The following is a 12,817-nucleotide window of genomic DNA, read 5'->3' as shown; positions in this document are numbered from 1 at the left end:
CATTCCCTGCCTGGGTGCTGTAGCTGAGGAGTCCCAGCCCCGGTGAGAGCAGACATACAGTGCAATCAGTAAGCCATACTCCAGGCCTGCCATGTCCCCAGAAACAGGTGTCATGTTGATCCAACCAAGAAGGAAAAAGGCTGATGCAGTTCTGAAGACAAACTGGAAATAATTTTCCTTTATCACTAAAATGTGTAATTTTTGAGTCTCCAAGTGATTGGACTCAGCTCAGAACTGGGATAAAAATGCTTCCCTAGATATTTTCTGTGGTAACTTTGGCTGCCTTTGTTTTGATGTTGCAAGATGGGATTTTCTCAATTGTTCCATTACTTCAAATGGCTTGTTAACACTGTCAGAAAGAAAGAAAAGCCAGCTGATTAACAAAGTGCTGATGAGATGGATATGGAGGGAACGCCATCAAGGCCCTTGCAGACATCGAAACGCAGCCTCTGCCTGACCTCAGAGGCCGGCCTGCCACTGGGGCAACTATACATAACTTCTACTATGTCTCCACAGAGTTGAGAACAACTTAGTGCCAAGTGTGGTGTGGACCCTTGCCTGCAGGATGGAGGCAGAAATTCATTTCCCATCTGTCAAGTGGCCTGAAACAGAGCTGGTAATGATTTTCTGTCAGGCAAGGCTTGGCTGGATTTGAACCTGTGACCCAGAGGTAAAGGGCAGCTGTCCATGCCTTGTTATGACCAACTCAGATCTGTGCAGTGCCTGCCCATGTCTCCTCCTTACACACATCAATTTTGGTCAGACCCTAATTTGGCACTGGGCCAAGGGGCTCACGTCCCAGGGGACAGGAAATGGAAGGCAGAGGAAGGAGGGCCTGTCTGACTCACCTGGGGCCAGAAACATCAAGACGGATGTTTGAGCCTTTCCAGGACCTTTGTGTGTTTGTAGAACAGCCAAGGACATGGAACATGGGTCTGGAGGGAATTTGTGCGGTACCTATGGTACTAACGGTGTGTGTGCATATGTATGTGTTGATGTGGGAGCCTGAAAACAACCTCCGTGTCAGTCACTAGGAGTTAGTTACCTACCTGGAGTTTTTTTTTAGAAGGGTTCTCTCATTGACCTGGGGTTTGCAATTAGGGATGGGGTGGTTTGTCATTGAATCCCAGGGATCTTCTGCCTCCGCTTCTCCAGTGCGAGGGTTCTACCGAACCTGCTTTTCACGTTGGGTCTGGGCTCAGCCTCAGGTCCTCAGGCTGTGTGGCAAGCTCATTATCAACTGAGTAATCTCCTCAACCGGGATGGATTTTTATTTAAAGGGGGCGGGGAGCTTTTTGAGGTTTGCATATTGACCACTATAGTGACGCCTGGACACTGGCTGGTGACTGAATCACAGGGCACCTTCCAAAGATACTATTTCATAATCTAAAACTCCAAAACAAAAGAAGGGTCAACTGATGAGGCATTCTGCTGTTTATCAGGGTTCCAAAGACATACAAGGAAGTTTCCCATTGAAATTTGTCATTTAGAGGGCACTGTGCGCACTAACTGGTACACACTGATGGGTGACCCCATAGGAAAGACAAGTTGGGTACTCGCACGTCTGGAAGCACAAAAGTTGGCCACATCCAAGACCCAGTGAAATCTGTTTTGTCACTAATGAGCCATGGAACTTGGTATTCAGCCTCGTGGGCCTCTACCTTCTATCTGTAAAATGGGACCAGTGTCAAAACTGTTAAAAAGGAAAATGCCATAACTCATTTGTAGTAAGTTTGTGTTTACCAATGCTGAGCACAGGTGTCAGCAGTGTTTCACAGACTGTCAGGTGTTCCTGCAGGAGAAACAAACAGCTTAGGAAAGGTTATTTTAAGGTCATGACAGAGGCATCGAGGGAGGTGGAGATAAAGGGCTGTTTTGTAGATGGAATCACTAAAAAGCTATCTGAGTATGGAAAGTGGACTGTGAAGGTTGCAGGGGGAGAGAGGCAGGTGGTTGCTATGCCAACAGAGGAAGCTGGCTTGGGGAGGATGGAATGTGGGAAGGAAAGGTTACTGAGCTTTCATTTGGGTATGTAGAGTTAGAGATGCTTGGAGACATCCATGCAGGGGTGCCCATAATGCAGCTGGAAATAGGAGACCAGAGCTCCTGATTTGGCTGGTCCCTCTTAAAGCAGGACAGTTGACTAACACTGGCTTAAAAGTTCCCAAAGATCGGGTAGAGAGAAAAATCTATGACACAAATCCCTGGAAATGGCAGCATTAGAGAACTGTGCAGAGTAAAGACAAAACAGTGTTGGGTGGATATGACATCTAATGGGGCAGAAGGGGCAGTTCAGTTGACACTCAAGGAGCAGCCCTCAGGGAGGGCAGTGGCCACAGGGATGGCTCAGAGACAGTTTCAAAGGTGTCTGATGGGAACTGGTAAGGGCAGCTCCTTCTGTCACCAGACTCAGGGGGCGTTTGGGATAGGTAGGAAAAGACAAGGTCCAGTTAGCACAGGTGGGCCTAGAGGACTGTGACAATGTCCTTGTCTTCCTGTGCTCTGGGGATACAACCATTTAAAATTTAGTGTCCAGTGTCTTCATTAACCAATGAAACAGACTCATGCCCTGGCTACTTGCTGACTTCTAGTGACATTTACTAGTCTTCATCAGCAGTCATGCAGTGTGGAGACATGCCAGCAAACAGGTCTGACTGCACAATTTGATTTGCACTAGTCCTGTCTATTGAAGAGTTGTCACAGCTGCCTCCACTGTGCTCTTAGCAAGAGCCAGACTCTGTGACAAAGGTTGCAGGGACTTCCTCAGCCTAGCCTCTCAATAACCCTGCAATCCTTACAGTTCTCACTCTGGCTCCCTGAGCTAAGGTGGGGAGTCCGCTGGACACAGGACGGCTGCTGGGGTGTCAGATCTTGTCATAATGTGCCCTATGTGAGACAATAAATGATAGGCCTGGACATCATGGTGGAAATAATACAGAAAAGGATCCAGCCCCATTGGCAAAGCCAGTATAAGTGACCACACTGAAAGCAAGTCTCCAGGATCCTAAGGACCTGGTGTCTAGAATGTCTAGTGAGGGAGGCAGGGTTTATATGGTTGCAGATTTGAAGTTTGGAAGAGCCATTAACAAGGATGCTATCTTCTGCCAATTGTCTGTAAGGGCTGGTGTGCATGGCACGCCTTTGAATCTCTTAGAATTTCTGTGTTCGGAGGTTTCACCCTTTTGACAGGAAGAGAGAATAGAGCCTTCATCAGTACTGGCTGTTGTTTTTCTCAGGGCCATGACAAAATACTGGATAAAAGTAACTCAAGGAAGGCTTTACTTTGGCTCACAGTTGGCACACATGATCCATCATGCTGGGCATGGCATGGTAGCAGGATCTTCAAATGCTGGTCACATTGTGCTCGCCATCAGACAGAGTGACTGGCTGGCAGTCCTTGGCTTGCTTCCGCTTTTCCTCAGTCCTGAACCCTCGCTCATGGAATGGCACAGCCCAGTCAGGGAGATGCTCCTGACAACGATCTCACTCGAGGGCTCCCCAAGTGTCCACTTAGAGACTCTGGGCCACCCTGCCACTTCTCACCAATTCACTGGGTGGTAGCTTCTCCCCCACCCCTTTTCTGCTTTCCTCCCCCCTCCTTTTCCCCTTTGTCTGTCTCTTTCTTGATACAGAACCAAAACCCACATCCTCCTGCATACATCTCCCATGGTCCACGTCCCCAGCTCTCCTGCATGTATTCAGTCTGTAGTCACTGTGTGAACCCTTGTCCTCCCCGGCCCCTCGTGTCTTCCCCCCATTTTGGGGATTTCTCAGTGCCATTTCCCTAGCCATCCCCAAACTCCCCCCACTTTATTTTGCAGGACAACCCCATTTACCTCCCTGGCCTGCTCCTGGCTAGTCAGAGACTTCATCTTTCTTAACTAATCCATGTTTCACTTGACCAGTGTGCCGTGGCTGTGGTGAATTAAGGCATCCCCTCAAGAAACAGCAGAAGCCCCAGTTATTACATGCTTCTTCCAACCCTCCAAAGTGTGATTAAAAGAAAACAAAAAATGAGACACCTCCTCCACATGTCCACTTCCTGGAACTCCAACTACCAAATCCAGGCTAATAAAACACTCCCTTTCACTAGCTTTGTGGCCTTAGCCCACCATTTAGACAGTCTCATCTGAAAAATGGGGGTTAACTTCACCTGTCTCATAGCACTTCGGTGAGAGTTAACCAAGATAGTGTGCACAAAGTGCGTGTCATCATTGCAGGCACCGGGAAGAGTGACACAGCTGTCACCATGCCAGGCACCAGGAAGAACATCACAACTGTCATCATGGTAGGCACCAGGAAGAGTGACACACATTAGCTGTAACTCTAGATAAACTTGTGCTTTAACAGAGCAAAAGGCGTGTCTACACATACAACATGTATTTAGTTACACCATGGGGTTTCTAAAGGTAGTTACAAAACGTCCCATCCCCCTGATATTTACCTTCCCTCCTATTCCACATACCCTGTTACAAGACAATGTCTTTCTTTCCTCCCCCTTTTCAATGAAGACAGTGTCTTGTAGCCTTGACTGAACTTATAGTGTAGCCAAGGATGACCCTGAACTCCAGCCCTCCTTGCCTCAGTGGCGGGATTCCAGGTGTGCACCACACTGCACAGTCTTGTCTTCTATCAGGGTCCATTAAACATTTCCCTGCTTTGGATGGATGGCTTGGTGGTCCTTTGTCCTATCAAAGCTTGGAAAACATTCTTGTCCACCGATTCTTTCATAGAGTCAAGAAATAAAAGAATTTCATGGAAGGACACAGATGATTAACTTTGGCCACTACACAGCCCTCCACAAATTCTATTCCATGTATGCTTCCACTAAGAAGGCAGAAGTGCAATACCCCTTTTACTCTCTCAAAGTTTAAGGATTTTGCCAATCTTGTAGGCAAAAAAGTAATAGCTCATTTAAATGTGTATCCTCCTGATTTTTCAAAATTTTATTACATCTATTTAGTGAGTGTATGCTGTATGCGAGTGAATGCTGGGACACACTTGGAGGTCAGAGAACAACCAGGGGCAGTCAGTTCTGTCCTTCTAGCATATGGGTCATAGGAACCAAACTTAGGCCACCAGACTGGCCTTTACCTGCTGAGCCATTGAGCTGGCTCAATATTTTTTAAAGATGTATCTATTATGTATACAGCATTCTGTCTGCATGTATGCCTGCACGTCAAAAGAGGGGGCATCCGATTCGATCTCATAATAGATGGCTTAAGTCATCTTGTGGTTGCTCTCTCTCTCTCTCTCTCTCTCTCTCTCTCTCTCTCTCTCTCTCTCCCTCTCCCTCTCTATCTCTCGCTCTCCCTGAAGCATTTGGAAGAAACATGAATAACTTCCTCTTGTGCCTTCTGGGGGTACATTTTCTCCTGCACCTAAGGATGCTCACACTAACTCACACACTCCATTGTCAGGAGGGGGAACCATGTGAACAAGAGAAAATGGGAAGTCTGGAGCTTCTGTTGGGTCACCTTACCGTCAAGGGCAGGTAGGGTTTTAGAGAATCTACCTGGGGGCTGGAGAGATGGCTCAGCTGTTAAAGGCTGGGCTCACAACCAAAAATATAAGAGAATCTACCTGGTTTTTAGGAGGCCCTGAGGCACATCCAAGCCATGGGAGAGGGCACTTGAGATAACTAAGTGTGGGTGGACTGAGGACTAGTGTGTGGAGATGGGGAGGGTGGTCACTGGGAATGCCGGTAGTGGGGGCAGGGCCATGGACAGCTACCATTTAAGTTTGCATCTCCCCAAATATCCATCGTGTTCAGAATCCCACAGACAACAAGCAGTGGAGCCAAGTTCCTTTTGTGTGTGAGGAGAGCATGCATCAGGGCCCTGCTTTAGCAGGGGGCCACTTCAGTCAGGCTTGGGATTTGGTGATATCAGTGCCCATGGCTTGATGACATCTGTGCTGGTACAAACTAGTCCTCGTGATGGTAACCTGCACTAAGTAAACACTGGTCCTTAAAATGGGGCCAGCAGGTAAGTTCTGGGGTATGTAAGTACTTTTACTTATTTGAGAAAACTGTTCTACATTATAAGAGTTGTGAACAAACATAAAGTCTTGGGAGACTTTTTGTTTATCTAGGTTTCCAGCATATCAGAATTCAGGAAAGAAATCTTATTTTTTAACTGTGTACAAAGTACTCATCAAATCAGATCAGTGTGACCTATGTAGCTTGAATTATTAAGGGTGTTTCCACCAATTCTTGGCTACAACTCTGAGAACAACAGATATGTGTGCCATATTGGAGGAGATAAAAATGTTAACTGACGGTTGGAATAGTGTGGCTTCTGGCAAGACTAGCACTCACTGGGAATCCAGGAAAGCCTCCTGGAAGAAGTAACATTTCCATGAGGCTTTCCAGGCAAGACAAAACCCAAGAACACAAAGATTTGGCATTCTCCAAGATAATGTGCTCATTAAAGAAGCCCTGGGCTTGGGGAGAGCTTGCTGGAGCATCACCTTCCCCACTAGTCAAATCAAGGGAGGGGAAGCCACACCCACAGCACCTCAGTCTTGTCGATCTGTTTCAAGTGTTTCTGTTTGGTTCTTAACTCTGATGCATAGACAATGCATTAATATGGGGTTTTGTGGCATGGTGCGGTGGATATGGGTACCATTTACCTACATTTCCTGGTGCACTGAGCCGGAATGAATCTAAGAAATTCTTGGAAAGTAGTGTGAGTGAATCAGAAATCAGGTGAAAACGAGCCACAAATTTTCAATTCCTCAAGTAGTCTTTGTTTAATCATAGAATTATTTTTATTTTCCATTTATTATAAATAACCCACTTCATTACTTAGCCATCTCTGAAAAAATTTGGTATTTAGCATAAACACTGAGTGTCAACCAGAGGTGTGTCAGTTAAAAACAGAATAGGGAAGAATTAAAAAAAAAATCTTGAAACTCAGAACATGTATAAAGACATGTATAAATTTTAGCTGTTAAAAAAACAAATCCCAGGTGGAAAATGAGAAAACATAAATATAATCTAACATATTTCTTTTATAAATACATTTGGACAAACAGATGTATAAAACAGGATTTACAGTGCATAAACACAGGAAAATATTTTAAGCTGCTAATTAAATCCTAATGTGCATGAATTAAAATAAATTTTGATTCTATTTTTTGCTCACCATGAAAAAATATGCTATCCCATTTTGTAAAAAGAGAAGTAGCCACAGACATGTTGGAGTTTATATCATCACCAAAACTCATGATATAAATCAGATTATTGGAAAACAAAACACATTTTAAAAGCAAAGGATCCAATATTCTCATAGCATTTTCAGTTGAATTTTATCTCACAGCCACAGCTACAGCTGTGCAGGGTTAGAGAGGTAGAGAAGTTGAAGGGGAGACCAGTGTTCACATGATATGGGAGGTTTGGACTACAGCTCTGGCAGACAGACAGACAACTTCCACTTCCTCTAAAGCCTAAGAAGTGTGTAGGAACAAGACTTGAAAACCTTTCTGCTGCTGTGGAGCCACTGCTACCTTCTCCCAGCAGTGTCCCCACAGCTTGTTGAGCACGGACTTTTGCAAGGCCTAGCACTAGCCATAGAGCTCTGGTGAGAGTTATGAGAGCCTGAGACATGAACACGAAAGATCAGGTGCTAACACCATAACAGTGGTGCTAACTATGCTAACAATGATGGAAACCGCCACCACCACCAAGCCCAGTGAATGCTGAGGGAATGATTGTTTCCGTTGTGGCACTACAGCCACCACTACCAACAAGAAAGGCAGCTGCTGGGGAGAAAGCAGGGCCTTGGTGAGACCCATGAAGCCAATTTGCCTGTTAAGTCAATAAAGTATTAAGGAAGTACAAGAAAGATGCTTATGAGACAACTGTCTCAATGTACTAAACACTCGCCATTTAGTATTGCTTTATTTTCTATGGGGGTCAGCTGAATTTCTTCTGACCACTGAAGGTAGTATCAATACTCCTTTGAAAGCTGATGCCCAGTTCTAGGACTAGTTCTGTCTGACAGCTTGCTTACTGGATGGTTGCCCCTTCTGTGCTGGTCCCCCTCTCCCGCTGACTAGGCAGTGTGGACAAGTAACATTTGCTCATGTCCATGACCTTATGTCTTCTTTGACTCCTAAGGGCAATATGATTTGATTTAAGAGATGTTGCCAACGTTTGCCAAGTGAATGACGGATGTTCTCATTCATAAATTGTCTCCAATGGCTCAAGTGTGTTTAATTAAAGCATGTAACAGGCTACATCTTGCCAACAGGAGCAATTTGGAACTGTGTAACAGGAATGGTGTTTGGTCCTAGCTGAGGAATGTGAACACAACCCACTGGTAACTGTTGTTACTCTCCAACTGACTGTGATGTTTCTGTGTGTTGCACTGGGCTGTTTGTGAATGTGCAAGTGAAATGGGAAACAAAGGGATTACGGAAGGAAGAGGGAGAGCAGACTGAGCCAGGAATGAAGAACTCCTAGCCACATTCTGTGTCTACCTCAGTGCTCACGTCAGGCCTTCCTTTGAAGTAGCTCATAAGAAATTTAAGCTACTCCCCTACACTCTTATGATGGGCCTCAAGAGTTTCTGGAGTGTGCAGGGACTAATTGAAGGGATGTCTAGAGAAGATGGTGTCAAGGGATGAGGTACCTTGTGCTTCTCAGCATTTCGTCGATCTCTGACCCCTGCTGAGTTGATAAAGAAGAGCATGTCACAGCCACAGAAACAAAGAAGCACACAGCACGAATCAAAGAGCGCAAAGGAGACTTGGAAATCTTTCCCTGTCACTGGAGGATGGTTTCTGGATGGTGTGACCTCATTTCAAATGTTACAGTAACTATTACAGAGCTGTTGTGCACAAAAGGCAGTACAAAGAAAACCTGTTAGCTTTTTGTCCCTTACTAAAACTTTTTTCTGCATTAAGGAAAAAAAGAATTAAGTCCAAAATACTGTCCACCCTTGGCAGTCACCAGCAGAGTATGTTTGGATACAACAATCTTGTCAAAAAACATTTTAAGGCACTTAAAAAGGTATATCATATTTTTTTTCTGTAAAAAAATAAAATAGACATCAAAGCAACATTCACAAAGACACGTGTTCAGAATGGCCTGAATGTACAGCCCTGTACATATGTACACCGCTTCAGGAAGGCTCCTTCTCCGTCATACAGTTGGCCTTGTCAGCTTCACTCCCTGCAAGACATGGAAACGGTTCAGAGTTGGAAAGTGTCCACAAACAAGGCAAAATATCAGCTCAGATAACGTGTGTTACTGGAAGAGGCTGAAGATACTGGTTTAATCTGGAATGCTCCCTGTAGGTTCAGGCATTCAAGGCTTGGTCCCCAGAGAAGAAGGCAGAGCCTTTAAGAGGTGGAGCCTAGTAGGAGACATTCAGGTCAATGGGGGCGTGCCCTCAAAGGGGATATAGGGCCTTGGCTAGCACCTCTGTCCCCCACCCCCTCTTCCCAGCAATGAAGGGCAGCTCTATTCTAGACCCCCCCCCCATGACTTGCTGCACCTCACAGGTGCCAAAAGCAATAGAACAACTGATCATGGACCGAAACTTCCAGAACATGGGGCTAAAATAAGCATCTTTCTAAGTCTTGGGTATTTGTTATAGCAATGAAAAGCAGATTGTCATACTTACCCAGACATTCTATAATAACCAATCCTACCCCTAAAACCAGACCCAGCTCCAGCTCACTGGCCAGCTGACTATCAGCTCCCCAGTCTGGCTCAGCTATTCCCACACTTCCGCTTGCACTAGGTGGCTGATTTTGGGTCTCATTAGTATCAATTGCAGAACAAACAAAGGTAGTCATGGTACCCTGAAGAAAATGTTCTTAGTACTTATTTTACTAGGTAATAGGTAAATATTCTAGGCATTTGGATTATTCTCAGCCAGTGCTAACTGGAAAATGAACAACATGGTCCAATTAAGTCTCAAAATCCGAGTCATTTAGAAGAAAATCCACTCGAGTTAATTTTGTGTTTGAATATTGTTGCAAAGAGAATTTGGATTTTTGAACAATTCCCCCTCCCCTGTCTCTAGTAGCTGATATTATATGTAAGGCCTCATGTATATTAAGTAAATGCTCACTTACTAAGCTACACCCTAGCCCTTTAAAACATTTTACTTTGAGACAAGTCTCACTGTGTTGCTCAGGCTGGTCTTGAACTTATTTTGTAACCCAGAAAGGTCTTGGATTTGCTATTCTCTGCCTTGGTTACAAGTAGTAGGTAGGATCACAGCCCTGTTCAAAAAGGCCCAGTTAATTTTCTTGATTTCTTTTTGTGAATATTTATATGCATACATTCTGAGGGGGGCAACATACATGTACACTGATAAATGCGAGGGGAAATCTCCAGAGAAGGTAAAAAGTAAAGGAAGACAACACTAATGGCCTTTCTGCTGGCTCTGAGTAAGAGTTACACAGTGCGGCTGAATGAGTGTGCCAATCCACTTTCTGATGCTATAACAAATACCCAAGACTTAGAAAGAAGAAGGAAGCGTTTTTTTTAGCTCCTTGGAAAGTGACCTGACATTGCGGTCCCCGAACTAGTGATGGCACTGGACGGGCTAAACTTCTCATCTAGGACCTCAGGGACTTCCTGTCTTGTAAGAGTGATATTCTACCTCTACCGCTGTGTTACAGATATACATGGCCAAATAGTTTTCCAGTCCTAAATCTAGCACCAAGTTACCCACAGGACTTTGGGTAAACTGTTGAACTCTCTCATCCTGTTTCCTAGCCTGTAAAATGGCAACTGCAAGCTACCATGGGCATGGTTGTAGCTAAGCTGTGAACTCAGGCAGGATGCCTCAACACCTATTGTCTGACCAAGGCAGAGATTGGGACCTGCCTGGCACACACATCCTGTGGCCATCCTGTCATTTAGGATGCTAGGGACACAGCCCAGTGTGCTGTGCCACTGGATGTCTCTTCTCACATATCTCTGTTAGCAGTCACTGCTAAAATTACTTCTGGCAAGGCCAAGCCACTAGAAAAAGAGCATTCCATTGCAATACCAAATTCTATGCATCATCTAAATTTCTTTGTGTCATTGACTTAATCATTTTAATTAGTACTTTTGTAAATTAAATCTAAAGAACCTACCCAATATGTAATGATGTTACATACTAAGTATGGTGAAATTAATATTGTGTGGGCTCTTTTGAGAGTTAACTTTTACATTTTAATTCTCAAACACAACTTTAGCATAGTGGGAAAATGCATTATGGCTAAGTCCAGTTTTGGCCATATTCAGAAAAGCACAGAGGAAAGCCACCCAGGTCCACGGCGAAGTACACAAGAAGGGGTGGCTTATATTTTAAACATTCCATTGATATTCTCTTGAATATGAGTGTGTCAGACTATTTGAAAATTGCATTGCAAGTATCATTCTCTTTTATAAGACATTCAATACTCATTCTTCCTGATCAAATCGAATGGATCAATGTATACTCTAATTATCCATTTATTTGTATGTGTGTGTGTGTTTGTGTGTATGCACACATATGTGACCTCGTGTGCTGGTGTCTTCTTCAATTGCTCACTGTCTTATTTTTTGAGACAAGGTCTCTCATTTGTGTGCATGGCTAGAGTGGCTTGCCAGTGAGTCCCCATGATCTTCCTGTCTCTGTCTCCAAGAGCTTTTTCTATAGACACTGGGGTTCTGACTCAGGTCCTAATGCTTGAACAGGAAGTAATTTGCCCACTCAGTCATCTCCCCAGACCCTTGTTATTACATACATTTGAACAAGGATTTACCAGAAAAAAGTAAGTATATGGATCATCATTTGAGTCCAGAAAGAGCATTTCAGTCTAATCTGGATTCTCACCTTCTGCCTTGACACCATCCAAGACTTTATTGTTGGCACTAACACACTTCCCAGAAGGATCTGAGCTGGGTGGTAGATGAGCAAGGGCACAGATATTAATGAGAGATGCTCATGGCCTGCAAACACTATCTTCAGCATTGGAATTCCTGTTCAACCAAGAAGACAGAAAACATAGAGGCAAATCAGTCTGGTATCAAATTAAAGGCACACTCCATGAAAATCAGAACTCAATGGGTTATGACTATATTTCCCTACGTGTGTTCACAGACCTGAAACGGGAAGTTCTCAAATAGAGCTGACAGGTCTATCTATGACACAAAGTTCTAAGCTCTACTTGGGACCAGTACCTCTCACTCAAAACTGGCAGCTCCTTCATCAGGAGGCAGAAGACTAAAGAGTGGAGGAGTTGCTCTGAGAAGGCTGGAAAGGACTAAAGGGAGGTTAATGGTGGATCTCCTCTTGCTCGGTGGTATGAGTATATTGGTTGTTAGGGATCCCAAAGATACAGGAAGATAATGTATGGTATGGACAGCTGTCATGGGAAGACACTCTAGCTGGACGGAAGTCCTGAGACTCAACCCAGGACCTCACAACTTCTAAGCAGGTGTTCCACCCACAAACCCTGAATGTTATTCTCATAGCCAAGGATCCCAATGTGCTTTGCAGTCACAAAATAATTTTGTATATAACAGGTTAACTGCGAAACTAGTGCTTAAGTGAAGGCCTGATGGAAACCACATAGATGAATACCGCACTGTGAATCTACCATTCTATTCTAAAAGAGTGGGATATGCCTGTTTTAGGCAACCACCACTTTTGGCTTCTTTAGCTAGCAAAATGCAGACACTAGCAGCTTACACGTTACCACCAGTGCTTTCCTATGGCCGTGCCCTTCGGAGCTGCTGTGTACATGTCAGCTCTTGTAACCAAGTGCTTTAAGAGTGCAGCTTTCTTCTTGTTCTTCTGCAATGGTCTTGAAAAAGGCCCAA

At 44.5% G+C, this 12,817-nt stretch overlaps 1 protein-coding gene across 3 annotated transcripts in view; it reads right to left on the bottom strand.

The window, feature by feature from the left end:
* Positions 1–6,746: 6,746 nt before the first annotated feature.
* The window catches only part of Slc10a7 (solute carrier family 10 member 7), a 238,983-nt gene continuing 232,912 nt past the window's right edge, over positions 6,747–12,817 (bottom strand). For all 3 annotated transcript variants that reach the window (XM_027404908.2, XM_035442512.1, XM_027404909.2), the window contains 2 exons: positions 11,829–11,974; positions 6,747–9,178 (listed from right to left, as the gene is read on the bottom strand). In XM_027404908.2, the coding sequence (XP_027260709.1) occupies positions 9,149–9,178; positions 11,829–11,974 (176 nt within the window). In that variant the 3' untranslated portion in view covers positions 6,747–9,148. The remainder of the gene's footprint in view (positions 9,179–11,828; positions 11,975–12,817) is intronic.

Source organism: Cricetulus griseus, chromosome 3, assembly GCF_003668045.3.
Source record: "Cricetulus griseus strain 17A/GY chromosome 3, alternate assembly CriGri-PICRH-1.0, whole genome shotgun sequence".
In the NCBI taxonomy this organism is placed as follows: Eukaryota; Metazoa; Chordata; class Mammalia; order Rodentia; family Cricetidae; genus Cricetulus; species Cricetulus griseus.
Note: the sequence above shows the minus strand (reverse complement) of the source record. Positions and strands in the feature narration are given on the sequence as shown.